This window comes from Schistocerca gregaria, chromosome 6 (genome assembly GCF_023897955.1).
Source record: "Schistocerca gregaria isolate iqSchGreg1 chromosome 6, iqSchGreg1.2, whole genome shotgun sequence".
In the NCBI taxonomy this organism is placed as follows: domain Eukaryota; kingdom Metazoa; phylum Arthropoda; class Insecta; order Orthoptera; family Acrididae; genus Schistocerca; species Schistocerca gregaria.
The window spans coordinates 533136359-533160704 of NC_064925.1; the positions used below are offsets into that span (position 1 = coordinate 533136359).

At 43.1% G+C, this 24346-nt stretch overlaps 1 protein-coding gene across 1 annotated transcript in view; it reads right to left on the reverse strand.

The window, feature by feature from the left end:
- The window catches only part of LOC126278929 (uncharacterized), a gene marked incomplete at its 5' end in the record, with an annotated part of 247925 nt that extends 232775 nt beyond the window's left edge, over nucleotides 1-15150 (reverse strand). The window contains one exon of the mRNA XM_049979206.1: nucleotides 14883-15150. Within this exon, the coding sequence (XP_049835163.1) occupies nucleotides 14883-15150 (268 nt within the window). The remainder of the gene's footprint in view (nucleotides 1-14882) is intronic.
- Nucleotides 15151-24346: the final 9196 nt, after the last annotated feature.

Here is a 24346-nt window from a genome sequence, read left to right on the forward strand (position 1 = left end):
CTGCGGGAAAACTGAAACAAAAGAGAAACAAAGTATCTGAGATGTGATGCTACAGACTAATGTGGAAAATTAGATGGACTGAAAAGATAAGGAAAGAATCGCGGAGGAAAGGAATATATGGAAAACATTGAAAAGAAGTAGGACATCCGTTTAGACATCAGGGAATAGCATCAATGGTACTAGATGGAGCTGTAGTGGGTAAAAACTGTAGAAGAAGACAGATTGGGACACATACAGCAAATAAATGAGGACATAGGCTGCAAGAGCTCCTCTGAGATGAAGAAGTTGACACTGTAGAGGATTCCTTGGCAGGCCACACACACCAACACACACACACACACACACACACAAAAGGACTGGAGAGCGCCATATCCGCAGTCAGAAACCACCGTCCTTTAATCTATGAGAACTGCGTAACCTGTGCATAGAAATCTGGTGCCACACACGTCAGGAGAACTGCCAGGCACTTGTCGATTCCTTGCCACGCAGAATCTTCAAAGCTGGACCAACACGACACTAAGCAATGGCTATAATATTTTGGCTTTCGATTGTAGATTAAAGACCAAAAAATCCAAATTTATAGCATTTGAACTTTCAAACTGCTTATGACATTGTACACTGGGATCTAATTTATGGAATTCTGAAGTTATAAGGGAAAAATGCAGAGAGCATGCGTTTTCTTTTAACTGTATCTGAAGCAGGCTCTGCTTAAAAGGCCAAAGAATATGAAAACAGGTAGTCGTCGAGAACGGAATCAGGCAGGGTTGTAGCATAGCCCTCATGTTATCCAGTGTATGAACATAATAGGAATTCAACGATGTAGAAATTTCGTTGAGTAATTAAAGTTCACGGAGAAGTAATAAAAATTTTAATGTCTGCCGCCGAAATTGTAGTTTTGTTAGAGGATTTTCATATTCACTCCATCAGATTTGTCCATGACATTGTGTTAGTGGCAGATACATAAAATACTGTCTACACTTTTACATATAAATTCATAAAACATTGTCAACATGACCAGGATAGATTCAGGATTCACATTCATGGTACTGGAAGTTCGAAAACATAACAAAATTCATGTTTTTACTTGTGAGATTTTATCATTTTTTTCACTTACTATTGGCTGTGTTTATTGCTATAGGTACACTTTAATTCATAAGCAAGAGGGACTCATCGATGAATTTTGCGCAGCATACAAACCATACTTGCAGGTGTATGACACTATAGTATTTTCCAAATCTATTGCAAACTGTGGTAAAAATTTAGATAATTAACTAAAAAAATTAGTTTTTTCTAAATATGAAGTATAAAATGTAACAGCTCACTTATTTTTTCGTAACTTAAATAAGCTCTAGAGTGTCATAACCTGTAAGTATGGTTTTTATGTTGTGCAAAATTTATCGAAAAATCTCTTTTACTTATGTAACCAAGTGTGTCCAAAGCAACAAATGCAGTCAATAGTAGGTGAGAAAATAATGAAATTTAATATCTAAAAGATATTATTTTGTTATGTTTTTGTACTTACACTGAATTCAGAATCCTTCCTGGTCATGCTGGTAAGCCCGTTTGGCGCCCTACACCCCTTAAGGTCTTAAATAAAGTGAATATAATTCAAAATAAGACAAAAGTCCTGTTTACAGACGAGAAATGAGGCGGAGGTAAGACTGATATAAAATCAGCGGTGACAAGTCGAATACGTAACCAGATGTCAGAATATCGGTAGCACTACAGAGGAAACTAATAGATGTCTCAAGGGAAACAAGAGAAGAAAAGCACTGGCTGAAAGTGCCTTTAAAAAATAAAAAGAATCTCCGGTTGAACAAGGGTAGCAGCTTCCACACTAAAAAAAGATTCGTAAAGACCGTTATGCGCAGTGTTCTGATAAACGGATGTGAAACCTGTACCTTGCTAAAGCAGGAGAAAGCTCGACTCGAAGCTCCAGAAATGTGGATCTGGAGTAGAATTACAAGAACTAATTGTACCCTGACAGAAAAACGAATGATATATTTTTACAAGGAAACGGAGAGAAGAAAGACTACTGAAAGTTGTAGGCCGACGCGAAGAAAAACTCTGTGGATACTTCATTAGATTCGATATTCTTTTACAAAATATTTTCGACAGCAAGATCGGAGGGAAGGAAACGAAGGGACCACCGATTTAAAAAATATGGTCATTGAGATGGGCTGTTCTTCGTAAATGGAGATGAAGAGGATTATTGAAGAGAAGAAACTGAGGCTCCAGATGCAAAGCATACCCTTTTGAAAGAAAAGAAGAAGTCATATACTTGACAGATCAGTTAAATGGGACACATTATGTCTTAAGAAAAAGATTAAAAGATGAATATTAACAAATGAAAAGCTAGGATTACACTGTATAGTCTTATGAAAACATGTGACGCCGTAGGAATTAGGATAGGTTATGGGGCACTCAAAGTAGTACACGAGTTTCCTGTTTGAACGGAAAAGTGAAGATGGTCGAAATAGAAGGGACGTAAAACGCAAATTGTCAATAGCAAGAAAAGCATATATGAAAAAGAGGAATTTGTTCAGAGCTACTGGGAATTGAAACGTTAAGAAGCCTTTTTTATGTATCTGTTTGGACTGTAGCTTTGTATGGAAGTGAAACGTTTAGAGCAATAAATTCAGTCAAGACGAGAGTAGAAGCTTTGGAAATCTGGTGCTGCAGAAGGATGCTGAAGATCATATGCGTACATCGAATAACAAATGAGATATTGAATCGAATTGGGGAGGAAGGACATTTCGAGTACAGCTTGATTAGAAAGGGGATCGGTTGAAAAGACATGTTCTGAGGCATTACGGAATACTCATTTCCTTAATGGAAGGAAGTATCGAGCTTTAAAAATGTAGAGGGGTACCTAGGATTCAGGGAAGGATGATTATACAGCGTGGTCATTGGAGAACAAGTAAGAATTGAGAAAGGATGGAGAAGGAAATGAGAGCGCCTATTTCAAATGAACCATCCCGGAAATTGCCTGCAGCGTTTTAGAAGATGTCCAGGTCGGTATTTGAACCGTTTTCCTCGCAGTGCGAGGACAGTATGCTAACCATGGCGTCATCTCGCTCGGGACTAGGCTTCAAAGGAGTAAGCAGATTCATTTGTACATAGGTTACATTATTTGTGCAGAGATGAAGAGGTTTGCACAGTATAGACTATTGTGGAGAGCCGCATCAAACCAGCGTTCATACTGAAGACGATTAGAAGAGCAAACAAGCGTGCTAATTGGCTGGAACTCAGTGGGAAAGGGACTGAAGCTCCATTGTATCCTAACGGTTGGTGCACCTGAGTGGTAAATCCCCCGGAGGAGCCACAGGTTGCCGCCTGGCATTCAGGCCGGCACGACCTTTGCCGGGTGGTGGGGGCGTCGGGAAGGCCGGATCGAGTAGAGGCCTCCAGGCAAGGAAAGGTCGACTCTGCTTCGTCAGCCGCGGCCTCGCCGTGACCGTACGACCTGACTTACGAGATTCGTTTGTCTGAAGAGCAAGCCCACGCTCACTCGCATGACAGCCGTATGAATGAATCAGGATTGCAACTCATTATGAGTTTCATTGTTAATCCTTTCAGTTTCGAAATATACCAATAACATAACCGTAAACAGTTGTTTTCATAGTAATTGTGGGTCACAAGGCAGCACCAAAACTTAAAGATTGCACAAAGCTATTGTAGCTGTTTCAAACAACAGCTATCCGAACATGTTTGTGGCTTTATTGTGATTAACGATTATATGGTTTTCCCAGATTTACCAAGTGGCCGGTTTGCGTTGTACGATTGCTACTCATGTAGTGTTTATCAAATGTCGACTTATTCTACTGTGAAACAATACTGTGGAATCTAGTTTTGTGCTTGTACTTTGGATGCTGATGAACCACTCCTCGACCTAAGGATTATTTAAGACTTAAACTGTTCTAAAATAGTAGCCATTGTTAATGTGATTGCTTTTGGCGATCCCAAAAAGCCTTCTCCGACTCCTTTAAGAGATGTGAAGCACTGACTGGATAAAGTATCTTGGTACAGACATTCAACAATACTTGATGCAGCAATGTCGCCTTTTAATTCGCTGATATCTGATGTAAAAGTAGACGAACCACGATGTGCTAAATCTTTGGCTGGAAGATAAACAAAAATTAACCATACCTCGTAGAAATCTTATTGAAATAGCTCGCTATTTGCCACGTCAGTTTCGATGTTTGACTCGATTTTATCTCAGCAAGATAATGATAAAGGTATGTTCCTGTTTTTAATTGCTGAAGACCCTTCATTTAAAAGAGAGCAGTGGTCTGTTTGAAACTTTCGGGAGCAGTACATGCAAGTGAAACAAATTTTATGTGGAGTGATTGTAAGAGAGTACGAAATCAGTTCCAATACACAAAGTGGACCCCTGTCTATTAGGTGATACTGCAACCTCAATACGTAATTAGAAACAGGCAAAGAGAGTGAACTTAACATCCTCTACGAGAACAGAATATGTCATGTCACTGCCTGGCCCAGAAATATTGCGACAAACTTCGAAATATTGTAGAGGATGTCTTAAGAATAAACTGAGAATAGGAAACCCTGTCCGGAGGCTACAGAGCGTCGTAGTTATAAGTGCCAGCGCCTGCCAATAGGAAACCCCTTAGCAGAAACGTGAGTTCATATGCTGACGGGTATTAGGCGGAGCGTCTGGCAGTGTTGTTTGTTATTCAGCGATCTCGGCTGATTCCCATGATCGCCAGTGGAGAAGATGGAGCTAACTGGTGCATAGAAAGGCCACGTCTCCTGTGACTGCGATTCTCTGTTGCCTTGGTGGATGACGGCTTCGGGCATGGGTTTCCAGTTGCAATTTATTTTTCTCCTGCGTACGGAAAAACAGTGGAGATGTTAGACGATTCCAGGAGAAAAATAAACAGCGGATGGTATCCCGTGCCCGAAACAGACGTCCACCGAAGCAACAGAGCATGGAATTCATATGAGGCGAGGTCTTTTTACGCAGCAACTAGCTGCATCTTCTCCACTGACAACCATATTAATCAGCCACGATCGCTGAATAACGAAGAACATTGCGAGAAGCTCCCCCTACGGTCCGTCAGCACATGAACTCACGTTTACTGCCGAAGGAGTGGCGTGGTGCCACAACTTCGACACTCTGTAGCGTCGTTGAATGACATTTCCGGACATGGGTGCGTATCCTAGATTTCTTCCTCACGACACCCTCTGCAACCGCCCGAAATTTGCCGCAACATATCTGGGACACCCTGTATAAATCTTGGACCAAATTTATAATTAGATTACAAATGCACTAACGATGTGCATACCGTTGGACAGGGTGGAACTTCACGTGGCTCAATGTGCTGCATAGTATGTCGTCTGAGGCTCGGCCTGTCTCTTCACTTCTCATTAAATCTCGGCTTTGCTCGGTCGTTCTCGTTATAGCACGACATTGCATATAACAGTGCAATCTACATCTACATCTACATTTATACTCCAAAAGCCACCCAACGGTGTGTGGCGGAGGGCACTTTACGTGCCACTGTCATTACCTCACTTTTCTGTTCCAGTCGCGTATAGTTCGCGGGAAGAACGACTGTCTGAAAGCCTCCCTGCTCGCTCGAATCTCTCTATTTTTACATTCGTGATCTCCTCGGGAGGTATAAGTAGGGGGAAGCAATATATTCGATACCTCATCCAGAAACGCACCCTCTAGAAACCTGGCGAGCAAGCTACACCGCGATGCAGAGCGCCTCTCTTGCAGAGTCTGCCACTTGAGTTTGCTAAACATCTCCGTAACCCTATCACGGTTACCAAATAACCCTGTAACGAAACGCGCCGCTCTTCTTTGGATCTTCTCTATCTTCTCCGTCAACCCGATCTGGTACGGATCCCACACTGATACTGAAGTATAGGTCGAACGAGTGTTTTGTAAGCCACCTCCTTTGTTGATGGACTACATTTTCTAAGGACTCTCCCAATGAATCTCAACGTGGTACCCGCCTTACCAACAATTAATTTTATATGATCATTCCATTTCAAATCGTTCCTCACGCACACTCCCAGATATTTTACAGAAGTAACTGCTACCAGTGTTTGTTCCGCTATCATATAATCATACAATAAAGGTTCCTTCTTTCTATATATTCGCAATGCATTACATTTGTCTATGTTAAGGGTCAGTTGCCACTCCCTACACCAAGTGCCTATCCGCTGCAGATCTTCCTGCATTTCGCTCCAATTTTCTAATGCTGCAACTTCTCTGTGTACTACAGCAACATCCGCAAAAAGCCACATGGTACTTCTGACACTATCTACTAGTTCATTTATATATATATTGTGAAAAGCAATGGTCCCATAGCACTCCCCTGTGGCACGACAGAGGTTACTTTAACGTCTGTAGACTTCTGTCCATTGATAGCAACATGCTGTGTTCTGTTCCAATATTTCCTTCCAGCCATCGGTGTTGCTTATTTTGTTCGGCACGACTTTCTTCCATTCGGCAGAATCGTAGTGTAAGTGCTATTAGTCCGTAGTAAAAAGGAAGTTCTCAGGTTCAGTGACTGTCTGTCCTAAAAGAGGCAATCTGTCGGTATACAGGAAAGGGTAAGAACTGTCATTATGTGTTATGTAGTCGTATAATCGGAAGGTACCGCAAATTTGCTATGAAGTGGCATTATAGAAAGAAATTAAAGGTTTAGTTGACGATGAAACAGCTAAACATCATAACGACGGACAACCGATTTCGATGGGATTCATTATTCCGTATATCAGGACGCACTTTGTGTTAAATATGTAGGTGATGAATATGGTTGTGAGTTGTTTATGACGCTCTGTTGCTGGATTTCTAAAGAAACGTGGAAACCAAGAAGCGATTCTGTCTCTTCATTAGTTCTCTCGTTACTCCTGTTATCAGGGGCGTGTTTACGAAAGACGGCCCAGATAGTATCTCTAGCCTGTATGTTGCAACCTACATCGAGGATTTTCGTGTAGTTTAAGAAACTAGTGTGTCACGTCTGTGTCACTGAATGCAATCGAAAATGACGAGTGTATGTAGTGTGTTGTGTTGCATTGCGTTTGTGCTGAAATAAATGATTGCAGAATGAAGAGGAGGGAGCAATGTGCGACACGATACGGTGTCAGTAGGTCACTTGCTGGAGAGCTGAACAAAAGGTGTCGCCGAATTACGGTACACATCGAGTAGACGGCTACAGATTCCAGAGAGCTAAACACTTCTTCAGGGTTCCGACAGAAACAAGGAATCACACTAATATTCAGTAACATATTCTTTATTAAAATTAATCTTACACACGATGTGTAGATTTATCTATTTTCAAATTCTTTTCTTTATTGACAATGGAAAAAAAGTACGTGTTTTCACAAATAATGATACATCGCTCGTTACACACGAATCAATTGTCCTGATAATGTGCAGCACTTTGGCAGATTTGTTGTGGTGCTGTACTGGACGAACTTATTGTAACATTTCCATTTGCGCTAATCGTTTTTGCATCATTCATCCTCTACCCAAGTCTGAACGGCGAACCATTGTATTGTTATGAACTCTTTTCAGCCAAATCACAATTACAAGTGTTTCAGAGGGAGTGTTCTGCTATTAGCCTGACAACGAAGATACGCTTGCAAAAACTTTTCTCACATCTAGGGAATTGGTAACACATTTTAATTTGTTTCTGTAGCAGAAATGCTGCAAATAATGATTCGGTACCAAGTTACCACAGTACCCAATAAAATGCTACATACATAGATTTTCACGTATCCTTAGGACAAACGCACGTCCCTTTTGATATAGATTGTAACAATGGAAGAGTACTGGCACAACCTCAAGCGGATCCTGTCACCAGACATATGTTATGCAGTCAACAGATGCTACTATATTACTTGTTATTACGTAACATCCACTTCTGTATAAAGATCTATGAGCTCCAACGTTGTGATCTTCCCTACAGTCGTCTGTCCACATCCCAACAAGCATGTCCAGTGCTCGTTTAACATCCCTCGGTTTTCTGTGGCCATCATTGCTACAAGTGATTTCTGCTAATACGCATTTATGTAAACTTGCCTTTCCAGACAAATTCGAAGCTCGGTTTGGAAATCGTATTTATTTCTTTTGGTGTTGATCTAGTCATTGTCATAAAATACCATAAATACATAAAACCATCATATAATTTCAAGTAATATGACACTATTTCTTACTTTTGTTAATGTTCGGAAGCCTTTTTTTTATTCAAAAATGGTTCAAATGGCTCTGAGCACTATAGGACTTAACATCTATGGTCATCAGTCCCCTAGAACTTAGAACTACTTAAACCTAACTAACCTAAGGACATCACACAATAACCAGCCATCACGAGGCAGAGAAAATCCCTGACCCCGCCGGGAATCGAACCCGGGAACCCAGGCGTGGGAAGCGAAAACGCTACCGCACGACAACGAGATGCTGGCTTTTTTTTTATTCATTTCTAAATTTCATTTCTCTATATAATACATTTTGAAGCAATAAAATTTAATATATATGGAGCTTTTAAGAAATTTGTGTTGCAAGGCCGTACAGTCCAGATCGGTATGCCAATGAGGCAAAACCGCCGTGAACATTGAGGTAATCATCCAAGTGATACACCAGGTTGACGATACCCGTTTGGTAAAGTATAGATTCCTACTGAGTGAGAAATTCCGTAAATGCCTGCTCGTCCTAAGGGAATCGTTGACCATTCAATGTATTTTTTAAGGGATCGAAGGCGTGATAATCGCATAGTAAGGAATCGGTGTTATAGGGCTGGTGCACGAGTGTCTCCCATTCGAGTTGATGAAAGAGGCTGGCGTCCCAAATCCAACGGCGTCTTTTGTGGAATGGCGACCAGTGCGGAACTCGGCACACCTTTCCACAAAGACACTTTCCGACAGACATGCTGATCCATACACATTCTTCATTCTCTGATCGATGTCTGCCAGTGTTTGTCCTTCGGCACTGAAGAAAAGAGTAGCAGCAAGCTGTGCTTCTGTTTAGATGCCTCTGGCAATAGCGTCGCCTAACTTTCCGTTTCCAAATTTACCGCACGCATATTGGAAAGACACAAATGCCATATTAATCCCTTGCCTAGCTGCGTTGCACGTACGAAATAATAAACCTGTAAAACATAAAAGCGATAGTAACCAAGACTTAGTGTACGATAATTCAGCAAGACAGACGCATTCGATTAGTGTCACGTACAGGTGGGGGTGGGGGGGGGGGGGGCGGCAGTGAAACTGCTACACCAAGAAGAAGTGCAGATGATAAACGGGTATTCATTGGACAAATATATTATACTAGAAGTGACATGTGATTACATTTTCACGCAATTTGGGTGCATGGATCCTAATAAATCAGCACCTAGAACAACCACCTCTGGCCGTAATAACAGCCTTGATACGCCTGGGCATTGAATCAAACAGAGCTTGGATGACGTGTACAGGTGCAGCTGCCCATGCAGATTCAACACGATACCACAGATCATCAGGAGTAGAGACTGGCGTTTTGTGACGAACCAGTTGCTCGGCCACAATTGACCAGACGTTTTCAATTGGTGAGAGATGTGCAGAATGTGCTGGCCAGGGCAGCTGTCGAACATTTTCTGTATCCAGAAAGGCCCGTACAGGACCTGCAACATGCGGTCGTCCATTATCCTGCTGAAATGTACGGTTTCGCAGGGATCGAATGAAGGGTAGAGCCATGGGTTGTAACACATCTGACATGTAACGTCCACTGTTCAAAGTGCCGTCAATGCGAACAAGAGGTGACCGAAACGTGTAACCAACGTCACCCCATACGCTCCTGTCTGTGATGCAGCGTCAAGGCTAACCGCATCCATGGTCTCCAAGCTGATAGTCCATTCTGCTGCAAACGTCGACGAACTGTTCGTGCAGATGGTTGTTGTCTTGCAAACGTCCCCGTCTGTTGACTCAGGGATCAAGACGTGGCTGCACCATCCGTTGCAGCCATGCGGATAAGATGCCTGTCATCTCGACTGCTAGTAATACGAGGCCATTGGGACCCAGCACGGCGTTCCGTATTACCCTCCTGAACCCACCGATTCCATATTCTGCGAACAGTCGTTGGATCTCGACCAACGCGAGAAGAAATGTTGCGATACGATAAACCGCCATCGCGATAGCCTACAATCCGACCTTTATCAAAGTCGGAAACGTGATGGTACGCATTTCTACTCCTTACACGAGGCATCACAACAACGTTTCACCAGGCAAAGTCGGTAACCTGGTGTTTGTGTATGAGAAGTCGGTTGGAGACTTTCCTCGTGTCAGCAGGCTGTAGGTGTCGCCACCGGCGCCAACCTTGTGTGAATGCCCTGAAAAGCTAATGATTTGCATATCACAGCATCTTCTTCCTGGCGGTTAAATTTCGCGTGTGTAGCACGTCATCTTCGTGGTGTATCAATTTTAATGGACAGTAATGCATGTTACGTATCTTACAACAGGCTACTAAAATTACGTCACAAGCTGTGCGTAAGGTCCCTCTAAGTTTGGTTACCTGTATTAATATGCGTGATACACACTGCACAATAGAACAAAACGATCACATATTCGAAACCTCCAAATTTTCTCTCATTTGGCTCAAAGGTGCCTGTAACGTGCCTCTGTAATGGTGCAGAGGCGGCGCGCCTTATGACTCCACGCTACGGCTCGGAGATGCTTCAGACAGCAAAGTGTCGACACTTGTGAACTGCAAGGTAAGTTAATGTTGTAACATCGACACCAAAATTCACTACAGCTCAACGTCACCGTGGACTTGTCACAAGATGTGAAGGTCAGCATACCCCCTCTTACCCGTATTCCATCCCTTCATTTGACGCCTCTGCGATCGACATCGGAATTATATGGTTTCCTTGTGGATGACATAGGAAAACATTTCAGATACACAACCGCAAAGAATCGGCATGAAAAGGCCTCAAGGTGACGCATAAAGTGCGTCTATGGGAACCACCCCTTCCCTTTGGGCTTTGTTCCCACACATTTAAAAAAATGGTTCAAATGGCTCTATGCACTACGGGACCTAACATGTGAGGTCATCAGTCCCCTAGACTTAGAACTACTTAAAACTAACTAACGTAAGGACATCACACACGTCCATGCCCGAGGCAAGATTCGAACCTGCGACTGTAGCAGACGCGTGGTTCCGGAGTGAAGCACCTAGAACCGCTCGGCCACAAAGGCTGCCCCACACATTTCGTTGTTGGAATCGATGAGCCACAGGACTACGTTCTCGACAAATCTGGCCAATGCTGCCCCACTTGGGGGTTTCAGCCCTGCTCTCCGGGTAGTGCAGGACAGCAACCCGACTGAATGGGATCTCACTCCACTGGGCTGTAGGGTGACTACAATTTTTCCTGTGCCATACAGGGTGGAATCATTGGGGACGTATAAACCCATTCGACGAAATTTCAATTTGTACCTAAGCAGTTCAGTTTTTTATGCTTTTTACATCCCTCCTTATTCGCAGCCACTATTGGCTTGATCAAGTGATGTTGCGGCATGAGTGAATAACGTGACAAGGAGTCCCGCTAAGATCAAGTAGTTCAGCAACACGATCGTAACACCCTTGCACCTTCGTTGAGCACGTTGGAAATGTACGTCTTAGAAACTTCGACGCCAAATCAGTCCCGCGGCTGCTCTATAGCCTGAAAGGAAGCAAACTCTACCTAAGGATGTCGAAGTGGTTGCTTGACCCTCAGGCGCCGGAGTAGCTACTAGGCTGAACTGGTGTCAAAGTTCAACAAAGATGCATCGGTGACACTTTATCGTTTTATCCACTCATGTGTTGATGCCAAACCCTGAAGTCATCACGAAACAAGAAGGGGCAAAATTGATGGTTGAAAAAGCATAAAAACACCTTTCTGTAACGTACCAATTTCAAATTTTTTAAATAGTTTTATACTATACAACAGAAATCGCTGTCATGCAACATTCCAAAGGGATGAGATCAGATTTACATCTACATCTACATCTACATCTACATGACTACTCTGCAATTCACATTTAAGTGCTTGGCAGAAGGTTCATCAAACCACAATCATACTATCTCTCTACTATTCCACTCCCGAACAGCGAGCGGGAAAAACGAACACCTAAACCTTTCTGTTCGAGCTCTGATTTCTCTTATTTTATTTTGATGATCATTCCTACCTATGTAGGTTGGGCTCAACAAAATATTTTCGCATTCGGAAGAGAAAGTTGGTGACTGAAATTTCGTAAAAAGGTCTCGGCGCGACGAAAAACGTCTATGCTGTAATGACTTCCATCCCAACTCGTGTATCATATCTGCCACACTCTCTCCCCTATAACGTGATAATACAAAACGAGCTGCCCTTTTTTGCACCCTTTCGATGTCCTCCGTCAATCCCACCTGGTAAGGATCCCACAGCGCGCAGCAATATTCTAACAGAGGACGAACGAGTGTAGTGTAAGCTGTCTCTTTAGTGGACTTGTTGCATCTTCTAAGTGTCCTGCCAATGAAACGCAACCTTTGGCTCTCCTTCCCGACAATATTATCTATGTGGTCCTTCCAACTGAAGTTGTTCGTAATTTTAACACCCAGGTACTTAGTTGAATTGACAGCCTTGAGAATTGTACTATTTATCGAGTAATCGAATTCCAACGGATTTCTTTTGGAACTCATGTGGATCATCTCACACTTTTCGTTATTTAGCGTCAACTGCCACCTGACACACCATACAGCAATCTTTTCTAAATCGCTTTGCAGCTGATACTGGTCTTTGGATGACCTTACTAGACGGTAAATTACAGCATCATCTGCGAACAACCTAAGAGAACTGCTCAGATACGTCACCCAGGTCATTTATATAGATCAGGAACAGTAGAGGTCCCAGGACGCTTCCCTGGGGAAGGGTTGGAACACCGCGATGTCCTTAGATTAGGGCTACAACGCCCATGGGTTGGCAGCACTGGCCAGATCTATCAAGAACGTCGACTCATTGCTCGTTGCACTGTGAACCGTCGTTTTCGACCGCTAAATGTCTGGGAATCAACGACCAGGGAAAAGAGTGGTTTCATTGATGCCCTTTACGCCACCACCTGAGGCCTTTTTCTGTCGATTCTGATAGATGATGGTTGATGTTTTCTTGGCCGCTCACACGAAATCTGAGTGATTTCAACGCTAGGAGCCGCGTTTCTGACCTCTATCGCAGAGGTGTCAAACGAAGGGGTGAAATGAGGCTCAAAGGAGGTGTGATGACCTACTCATAGTCTTACGTGTCCACGGTGGCGACGGAGAGAATTGTAGTGAAATTCGCAGGCAACTTAACGTCATTAACCCACTTATCAACTCATATAAACTGAGCTCTCTCCCTTTTTGTCCCAGGTATCGATACGTGGCTGTGTGGGGTGTCGTCGAGCTTGCGGGTTACCTTAAGGAGCGCCACTTTTCTGTACCATTACAGTGAAAGGATGTACGCACCACTGAGCCAGAGTTGAAACTTATGCGTTTAAACGGAAGCCAGTTGCGAGGTTTCGAAAAAGTGATCCTTTACTTTTGTTGTGCAGTGTATATTTCATTCACCTTAAGACAGATTACCCAACTTAAAGGATGTTTACCCAGGTCAGATAAAGTACGTTGAGTTGCCTCTCGTAAGGTTAATTTGTGCAACACGCGTATCTACATCTACATCTACATCCATACTCAGCAAGCCACCTGACGGTGTGTGGCGGAGGGTACCTTGAGTACCTATATTGGTTCTCCCTCCTATTCCAGTCTCGTATTGTTCGTGGAAAGAAGGATTGTCGGTATGCCTTTGTGTCAGCTCTAATCTCCCTGAATTTATCCTCATGGTCTCTTCGCGAGCTATACGTAGGAGGGAACATAGTCCGCAGCTCGTGGTGGTACGGTAGCGTTCTCGCTTCCCGCGCTCGGGTTCCCGAGTTCGATTCCCGGCGGGGTCAGGGATTTTCTCTGCCTCGTGATGGCTGGGTGTTGTGTGATGTCCTTAGGTTAGTTAGGTTTGAGTAGTTCCAAGCTCTAGGGGACTGTTGACCATAGATGTTAAGTCCCATAGTGTTCAGAGCCATTTGAACCCTTTTTTTTTTTTTTTTTGAGGGAACAATATAGTGCTTGACTCATTGGTGAAGGTATATTCTCGGAACTTCAACAAAAACCTGTACCGAGCTACTGAGCGTCTCTCATGCAGAGTCTTCGACTGGAGTCTGTCTATCATCTCCGTAACATCATTATTTGGTACGGACCCCACACTGTCTAAACCGGTTCCTAACTAAAATAAAATATTTTGAAATATGTGAGTGTTTTAAATTCCAGAAACCTAAAACATCGTATCGTGAGTACCTGGAGCTACTCCTCTTCATTTATTGCCAACAATTCCATAAAATGTATAGATGCAGGGGCGTGGATCCTTCGATTAGTTGTCATACTTGGACAATTTGAAGTGCGTCCTAATAAACCGGCAGGTTAGCTGAGAGGACTCCTGCGCTGCTTACTGGACACGGGTAGGCGCGCCGGCTGTGGATAGAATGCGCCCGGCGGCTAAACGATGGAGGCCGGTGTGCCGGCCAGCCTGGATATAGTTTTTAGGCAGTTTTCCACATGCCACTAGGTGAATACCGGGCTGGTCCCCAGGTCCCACTTCAGTTACACGGTTCGCAGACATCTGAACACATTCGCACTATTACATGGATTACACTAGACACAGACAGTTGGCGTACACTAATTCTGTCCCAGAGAGTACGGGGTGGCGGCAGGAGGGCATCCGGCCTCCCCTTAAATTAAGCTTGCCAAATCCGACTAACCATGCCGAACCTGCGTCACTGCGGGAAAAAGGCACAAGTAACGAAAGAAAGAAAGAAACTGAAAGTCATAAAACCTGCCTGAGAGTCGTCGCTGGAGAAGATGGCGTCGAAGGAGAACATCTTGGGGGCGGCGACGGCCGGGACCCGTCGCTCGTCGGCCGGCGCCGGCGCCGGCGCTGGAGGCGGCGGCTGCAGCAGCGACACCTGCTTCCGGCGCCGGTCCACCGACAGGATGGGCGCGCATGACGCGGACGTCGACTGGTCCGCCGTGGCGCCCTGCACTCGCAGCAGCACCTTCACCTGCGACACGGAGGCATCCACTGTAGCCAGCACTAGGACGGTGTTACTGCTGTGGTAGCGCTCCCTAAACTTGAAAATATGAGGTTATTGTATTTAGCAGAAAATAATCCTGTGTTAATAACGAGCATCAAAACCGATTCAGGGATTAGTGACACAGAGTAGTCGTAGCGAGATTGAATATTGTAATCCCCAAATCCTCGAAAAATAAGCGAAAATTATACCTACTCAAAAAAAGAAAAAAAAACAGATAAAAATTCACTTGACGCCTTCCTGCGAGACAATCTCCACTCATTCCAAATTAATAATATAAGTGTAGACCAGATGTGGCTTAAATTTAAAGAAGTAGTATCGGCAGCAACTGAGAGATTCATACCAAATAAATTAACAAACGACCGAGATCACCCTCCTTGGCACACGAAACGGGTTAGAACACTGTTGCAGAAACAACGAAATGAACATGCCAAATTTAAACAGACGTAAAATTCCCAAGATTGGCGATCTTTTACAGAAGCTCGAAATTTAGAGCCGACTTCAATGCGAGATGCCTATAACAGTTTCCACAACGAAACTTTGTCTCGATACCTGGCAGAAAATCCAAAGAGATTGTGGTCGTATGTGAAATATGATAGTGGGAAGAAACAATCAGTGCCTTCTCTGCGCGATAGCAATGGAATACTATCGAAGACTGTGCTGCCAAAGCAGAGTCACTAAACACAGTCTTCCGAAATGCCTTCACAAAAGAAGACGAAGTAAATATTCCAGAATTCGAATCGATAACAGCTGCCAACATGAGTAACGTAGAAGTAGTAGTAGTAGTGAAGAAACTTAAATCACTTAATAAAAGCAAGTCCTCTGGTCCAGACTGTATACCAGTTAGTTTCCTTTCCGAGTGTGCTGATGCATTAGCTCCGTACTTAACAACCATACACAACCGTTCGCTCGACGAGAGATGCGTACCCAAAGACTGGAAAGTTGCACAGGTCACACCAATATTCAAGAAAGGTAGTAGGATTAATCCACGAAATTATAAGCCCATATCGTTAACGTCGGTATGCAGCACGATTTTAGATCATATATTGTGTTCGAACATTATGAATTACCTCGAAGGAAACGGTATATTGACACACAGTCAGCATGGGTTTACAAACATCGTTCCTGTGAAACACAACTATCTCTTTATTCACATGAAGTGCTATTGACAAGAGATTTCAGATCAATTCCGTGTTCCTGCATTTCCGGAAGGCTTTTGACACTGTACCATATAAGCGGCTCGTAGTGAAATTACGTGCTTATGGAATATCGTCTCAGTTTTGTGACTGGATTTCTGACTTCCTGTCAGAGAGAGTACAGTTCGTAGTAACTGACGGAAAGTCATCGGGTAAAACAGAAGTGATTTCTGGCGTTCCCCAAGGTAGTGTTATAGACCCTTTGCTGTTCCGTATCTATATAAACGATTTGGGAGACAGTCTGAGCAGCCGTCTTCGGTTGTTTGCAGATGACACTGTCGTTTATCGACTAATAAAGTCGTCGGAAGATCAAAACAAACTGCAAAACGATTTAGAAAAAAAGTTCGAAGAAAGGCAGCACGTTTTGTATTATCGCGAAATGTGGGATAGAGTGTCACAGAACTGATGCAGGATTTGGGCTGGAAATCATTAAAAGAAAGGCGATTTTCGTTGCAACGGAAACTGCTCACGAAATTCTAATCACCTGCTTCCTCCTCCGACTGTGAAAATATTTTGTTGACACCGACCTACATAGGGAGAAACGATCACCACGATAAAATAAGGGAAATCAGAGCTCGTACGGAAAGATGTAGGTGTTCATTCTTTCCGCGCGCTATACGTGATTGGAATAATAGAGACTTGTGAAGGTGATTTGCAGAGTATCCATGTAGATGTAGATGTAGATGTAGACTAACAAAACGCAGCATATCCCAGACATTGAAGGTAAAAATACTACAGACAACAGATCTTATACACAGTATTGGGCATTGTATCTCACACTTTTATGGTGAAAATAATGCAGACGATTGATCTTAAATAGAGTGCTGGAGATTGTTTGCTTAGTTGTGTGTTGCATCTCCCTTCACTGCCTGCCCTAGCTGTGAAGTAAAATGTGTCGTTATTTACACATCCAACATACTTTCCCAAAGACACATATGGCAACATGCTGCCTGTGTACATGGCTGTCCTTCTGTTTTACATATACAGTAAAGTACCTACAGGGTGTTTCAAAAATGACCGGTATATTTGAAACGGCAATACAAACTAAACGAGCAGCGATAGAAATACACCGTTTGTTGCAATATGCTTGGGACAACAGTACATTTTCAGGCAGACAAACTTTCGAAATTACAGTAGTTACAATTGTCAACAACATATGGCGCTGCGGTCTGGGAAACTCTATAGTACGATATTTTCCACATATCCACCATGCGTAGCAATAATATGGCGTAGTCTCTGAATGAAATTACCCGAAACCTTTGACAACGTGTCTGGCGGAATGGCTTCACATGCAGATGAGATGTACTGCTTTAGCTGTTCAATTGTTTCTGGATTCTGACGTTACACCTGGTCTTTCAAGTGTCCCCAAAGAAAGAGGTCACAGGGGTTCATGTCTGGCGAATAGGGAGGCCAATCCACACGGCCTCCTGTATGTTTCGGATAGCCCAAAGCAATCACACGATCATCGAAATATTCATTCAGGAAATTAAAGACGTCGGCCGTGCGATGTGGCCGGGCACCATCTTGCATAAACCACGAGGTGTTCGCAGTGTCGTCTAAGGCAGTTTGTACCGCCACAAATTCACGAAGAATGTCCAGATAGCGCGATGCAGTAATCGTTTCGGATCTGAAAACTGGGCCAATGATTCCTTTGGAAGAAATGGCGGCCCAGACCAGAACTTTTTGAGGATGCAGGGACGATGGGACTGCAACATGGGGCTTTTCGGTTCCCCATATGCGCCAGTTCTGTTTATTGACGAAGCCATCCAGGTAAAAATAAGCTTCGTCAGTAAACCAAATGCTGCCCACACGCATATCGCCGTCATCAATCCTGTGCACTATATCGTTAGCGAATGTCTCTCGTGCAGCAATGGTAGCGGCGCTGAGGGGTTGCCGCGTTTGAATTTTGTATGGATAGAGGTGTAAACTCTGGCGCATGAGACGATACGTGGACGTTGGCGTCATTTGGACCGCAGCTGCAACACGGCGAACGGAAACCCGAGGCCGCTGTTGGATCACCTGCTGCACTTGCTGCGCGTTGCCCTCTGTGGTTGCCGTACGCGGTCGCCCTACCTTTCCAGCACGTTCATCCGTCACGTTCCCAGTCCGTTGAAATTTTTCAAACAGATCCTTTATTGTATCGCTTTTCGGTCCTTTGATTACATTAAACCTCCGTTGAAAACTTCGTCTTGTTGCAACAACACTGTGTTCTAGGCGGTGTAATTCCAACACCAGAAAAATCCTCTGTTCTAAGGAATAAACCATGTTGTCCACAGCACACTTGCACGTTGTGAACAGCACACGCTTACAGCAGAAAGACGACGTACAGAATGGCCCACCCACAGTCTGCGTTGTCTATTACATCTTTCACATCACTTGCAGCGCCATCTGTTGTTGAAAATTGTAATTACTGTAATTTCGAAAGTTTGTCCGCCTCAAAATGTACTGTTGTCCCAAGCATATTGAAACAAACGGTGTATTTCTATCGCTGCTCGTTTAGTTTTTATTGCCGTTTCAAATATACCGGTCATTTTTGAACACCCTGTATGTTCTCTCCCTCTCTTTTTCTCTCTCTCTCTCTTTCCCTTCTGTCTTAAAAACGCACATACACGTGCGCCACTTACATTGTTACCCATTGAGACCCTCAGTTGTAGAACAGAAAGAGTTTTCCATCAGATATGATTTAAATTTGTATTTGAAGTTAATTTTATTTATCAAATAAATTATTTCTTTCACTTTGTAAGCTGTTAAAGATATCTATTGCTGAATACCTGAGTACTTTTTGTATCACGCTGATGCTGAGTGGTGGGCAGTACAAGTCATTTATTCTTTTACTATCACGTTTATGAATGTTACTATTGTTTCGAACTATGATTTGTTTATTATTAACAAACTTCATTGGAGCGCAAATGGACGACGAAGCTGTTGTCGCGAGTCTAAACGTTTAAAGATCGATCAGCAAGAGGCTACAGAATGAATATGAATCTACTCTTGCGAAATGGGTGTTTTAGATGGAATTAATTCTTAAATGAGTAGTGTTGGTGAAACACGTGCTTGTAATGTGTCTGCAAAAAGTTAGAAACACACAAGTGATTTTAAAATTGTGCGCTAATTTGTATCAAGCATGGACATAACAGGAATGAACCAATACAAAACAGAGACTTCTGAGAGACTCAAACCATTTACTAACTGTTTCTAAATCCCACAGTAATAATTTGATCTTCTTCATGTGTGTAGCAATACATTTGTAACTACTTTCCAAATTCTCTACAGCAAATGCCTCTCTTTTGTGTGCTAAAACCATCTCGAAGTTTCGAAAAGTCATCTCCACATAACGTTAAAAGGCTTAACTTCAATGCAGTAATCCCGCTAGGGACATTATCATCCAAGCCTTTCTAAAATTTCCTCCCGAGAGGCATCAAGGCGTAACATAACTCCACAATCCTTGGTATTTGAAAATAAATTAAAGCTCTACCGTCACCAGATTGCTGCTTCTAGATTTTGGAAACGTGTAATTGCAGGGAAGACATCAAAGAATGTTCTGCGCCCTCTGGTCGTTTGTTGACTGATGCGCGTTAACTAAATTGTGATTTGTTATTTACAGTCTGGAGAGAAGTTCTTTCTCCCAGACTTGTCTTAACGGCTACCGGAATTCTGTAGGATTCATCTGGTGCCAGTTTCCAAGTGAACATGGATGTCCAAAAAAGCCTTAAGCTACGTGCTTGTGTTGTTATAGCTTTCATGAACCAATGTAAATAAGGCCATTATATACAGGGTGATTCAAAAAGAATACCACAACTTTAAAAATGTGTAATTAATGAAAGAAACATGATATAACCTTCTGTTATACATCATTACAAAGAGTATGTAAAAAGTTTTTTTTCACTCAAAAACAAGTTCAGAGGTGTTCAATATGGCCCCCTCCAGACACTCGAGCAATATCAACCCGATACTCCAACTCGTTCCACACTCTCTGTACCATATCAAGCGTAACAGTTTTGGATAGCTGCTGTTATTTCTCGTTTCAAACCATCAATGGTGGCTGGGGGGGGGGGGGGGGCGAAACACCATATCCTTAACATACCCCCATAAGAAAAAATCGTAGGGGGTAAGATCAGGGCTTCTTGGAGGCCAGTGATGAAGTGCTCTGTCACGGGCTGCGTGGCGGCCTAGGGTAGTTGACGTTCAGGTAGTTACGGACAGATAAGTGCCAATGTGGTGGCGCTCCATCCTGCTGAAATATGAATTGTTGTGCTTCTTGTTCGAGCTGAGGGAACAGCCAATTCTCTAACATCTCCAGATACTGTAGTCCAGTTACAGTAGCACCTTCGAAGAAAAAGGGACCAAAAACTTTATTGGCTGAAATGGCACAGAAAAAGTTCACCTTAGGCGAGTCACGTTCATACTGAGTTGTTTCCCGCGGATTCTCAGTGCCCCATATACAGACATTGTGACGGTTGACTTTCCCGTTAGTGTGGAAAGTTGCTTCATCACTAAACACAATCTTTGAAACGAAAGATTCATCTGTTTCCATTTGAGCAAGGATAAAATCACAGAAATCGATTCTTTTAATCTTATCAGCTGCAGACAGTGCTTGAACCAATTTCAGACGATAAGGTTTCGTAACTAACCTTTTTCGTAGGACTCTCCATACAGTTGATTGTGGAATTTGCTGCTCTCTGCTAGCTCTGCGAGTCAGTTTTCCTGGCCTGCGAACAAATGCTTGCTGGATGCGTGCTACATTTTCATCACTCGTTCTCGGCCGTCCAGAACTTTTCCGTTTGCACAAACACCCATTCTCTGTAAACTGTTTATACCAACGTTTAATACACCACCTATCAGGAGGTTTAACACCATACTTCGTTCGAAATGCACGCTGAACAACTGTCGTCGATTCACTTCTGCCGTACTCAGTAACACAAAAAGCTTTCTGTTGAGCGGTCGCCTTCTTAGCATCAACTGACGCTGACGCCTAGTCAACAGCTCCTCAAGCGAACAAATGTACAATTAAATGAAACTTTATAGCTCCCTTAATTCGCCGACAGATAGTGCTTAGCCCTGCCTTTTGTCGTTGCAGAGTTTTAAATTCCTAAAGTTGTGGTATTCTTTTTGAATCACCCTGTATTATGCTTTGAGACCTAGACGTTGCTTTCCTCATGTTTTGAGAGATTATCTTTTGCCTACGACACACAATAAAAAGTTGTAACAGTTAAAAATGAAGTAGCATCCCTCCTTACTCAATTAAATCTGTGTAAATTTCATCCATACCAGTTGATTTTTTCGTTTAGTTGCGGTTACAGACACCCTTAATTCCCTAAAATAATGCATGCGATTAAAAACTAATATATGACACAATGGACTTCGCAAAAATAGGCAGTTTTTATAGCATGTGGCATCAGTTGGGTCAGCTTTAAAAAGCTACACATAATCGTCTGTTACGTGTGCGGTGTGAAATTTACCATTGTTTATAGTTTTCAACAAGTTGTTAAGTATGGAACTTTACTCGTTACAGAAATTTATAGACATCAGGTTGGTGTAAGGCGCTGCAGGTTGCAGTGAAGTTAAAGCCGAACGATTGTGTAAAGATTCTTTTTGCAACCATTGTCATACTAACTGGAAGGTATATATACACTGCGGATAGAAAACGAGAAACTGGGTGACTTTAGACACAGGTAGCTTACCAATGTTATCAAGAAAGAGTTATTTGTGCAGTTGAATTTGAGGGAATAGTGTTGTATGATCGGAGAATAGTTATCAATAAAGACCCATCAGCTTAACACTTCAAAGAATAGAGTTTTCCAACACTTAAATTAGTGCTTCGGTGTAGCATCTTTTGGTTCGGCAGGGTACATATTATGCAGTTGCTGAAGCGATGGATACTGCAAATTTGCTATGAAATGATTTTACAATAACGTATAGAAAGAATTTAAACATTTTGTTGATAATGAAGTATTAAAAAATTGCACCGATCGATAGACAGGATTCATTGTTCTACTTCAAGAAGCACTACGTGATAAATTTTCAGTATGCATCATGTGAAGAAAGTGATGGTACGAATAGTAAAATTTCCGAAGTTGCACGCCTTATGCCTCCGTCAGCTCCAATAGTTTGCGATAGAAATGAATGAAGAACATAGAGACTTATTGTGTTACTACAAACTACGTTGATAAAGTCAAGGGGCATGCCTGAAACTATATTTAGATTTAAAACACGCCATTGCCGAAACAATGAAGGGAAAAAAGGGTGCAGGAACGAAAATTAGGATGTCCCAAAGTGGATCACAGACGTCGCATATTAAGTGGACATGACTGCACTCAGGCCACAAAATGGTTAAAATGGCTCTGAGCACTATGGGACTTAACTTGTGAGGTCATCAGTCCCCTAGAACTTAGAACTACTTAAACCTAACTAACCTAAGGACATCACACACATCCATGCCGGAGGCAGGATTCGAACCTGCGACTGTAGTGGTCGCGCGGTTCCAGACTGTAGCGCCTAGAACCACACGGCTACCCCGGCCGGCCACTCTGCCCACAGTAATACATTGCAAGGTGACGAACAACTTATTTCAGATTTGATGGCCATGCAGTTCTGATAAAGAGAGTCCAGTCTCTTAAGCTGCCATTACAGGAAACGCAGAGTTTGAAGAGTCTATTGTGCCCTTGACAGAATTACAAGGATAGTTTCCTAAATGTTTTGAGGTCTCTGCCAGTCTTACTTCTGTTTTTTGAGGCCCTTTTCCATTTGAGTTGCAAGTGTCCCTGACTATATGCAGATCTAACTGACTGACCTGCAAGGTAATTCGTATTTTATTGACAAATCTTTTACGTTAAAGCTGTCCAGGAGGTCTACATCGCTTTCCTCTGGTATGGTTTACACGTATTGATAATGAAGTTGTAAAAGTGGTACAATATTTCTATGGACATATTTGTGTAAAAGACCATTTTTCGACGATGAAACTAAATAAGTCACAATTACATGACAACCCGAGTGCAAAAAAATGCGAAATTGTCTCTCTCCCTATGCCGACAGTTTGTACCAGATATAAAATATATTTTGTCTTGATGGCACTGAAAATAATTCAGTTTGCCTTAAAATTTGTTTCGTTTGTGATCTATGATGTTGATAAATATGAAATACGTCACGGGCTGTATGCAGAGCGACTGCACTGCCATTTAAAGCCGGCCGGAATGACCGAGCGGTTCTAGGCGCTACAGTCTGGAATCGCGAGACCGCTACGGCCACAGGTTCGAATCCTGCCTCGGGCATGGATGTGTGTGATGTCCTTAGGTTAGTTAGGTTTAAGTAGTTCTAAGTCCTAGGGGCTGATGACCTTAGAAGTTAGGTCCCATAGTGCTCAAAGACATTTTTTTGCCATTTAAATGCGGGGAATTCTCAGTTTCCTCGTCTTTCTCCTCGTCGAACTCAGTGTGGTGGTTTGTTAGGTGAAGTGTGTAGCGGGGATCAGCTCTATGGCCCTCTTGCCAAAGAAGGGCTCGCAAGCCAAAAACTTAGCATGTATTGCAGTGGTAAGCACTGGCGGAAAGCTGTTCAAATCGCTGACCAAGCATCCTGATCTAGGTTTTCCACAGTACCCTAAATCGCTCATGACAATCCCGGGATGCTTACTTGGAAAAGCAAACTTCGAATTTCCTTCAGTACCCTTCCCCAGTTGGAAATTTCGTTATAATGGCCATGTATTAGAGACTATGTTTTCCACTTTGTTTTTCCTTAAGGGAGAGTAGAGTGTTATTGACACCTCCAGCCTTCAGCTTCATGCCAGCTTCCTGCATACCGGGCACTACAACCACGGGCCACACAGTTTTGCTGTCGCGCTGGGAGGTGGTGGACCAGGGGCGGCGGGTGAGGTGTTTGACCAGCTGCTGGCTACCGGGGCCCGCATGTGCTTTGTGGCCGATCCGCCGCTAGACCGTGTCCTAATTGGCCGCGCGCCACGGGGGAATGGGATAGTGGCCAACGTGGCCAGCAGTACTGGGTTGGGGCACAGTGAC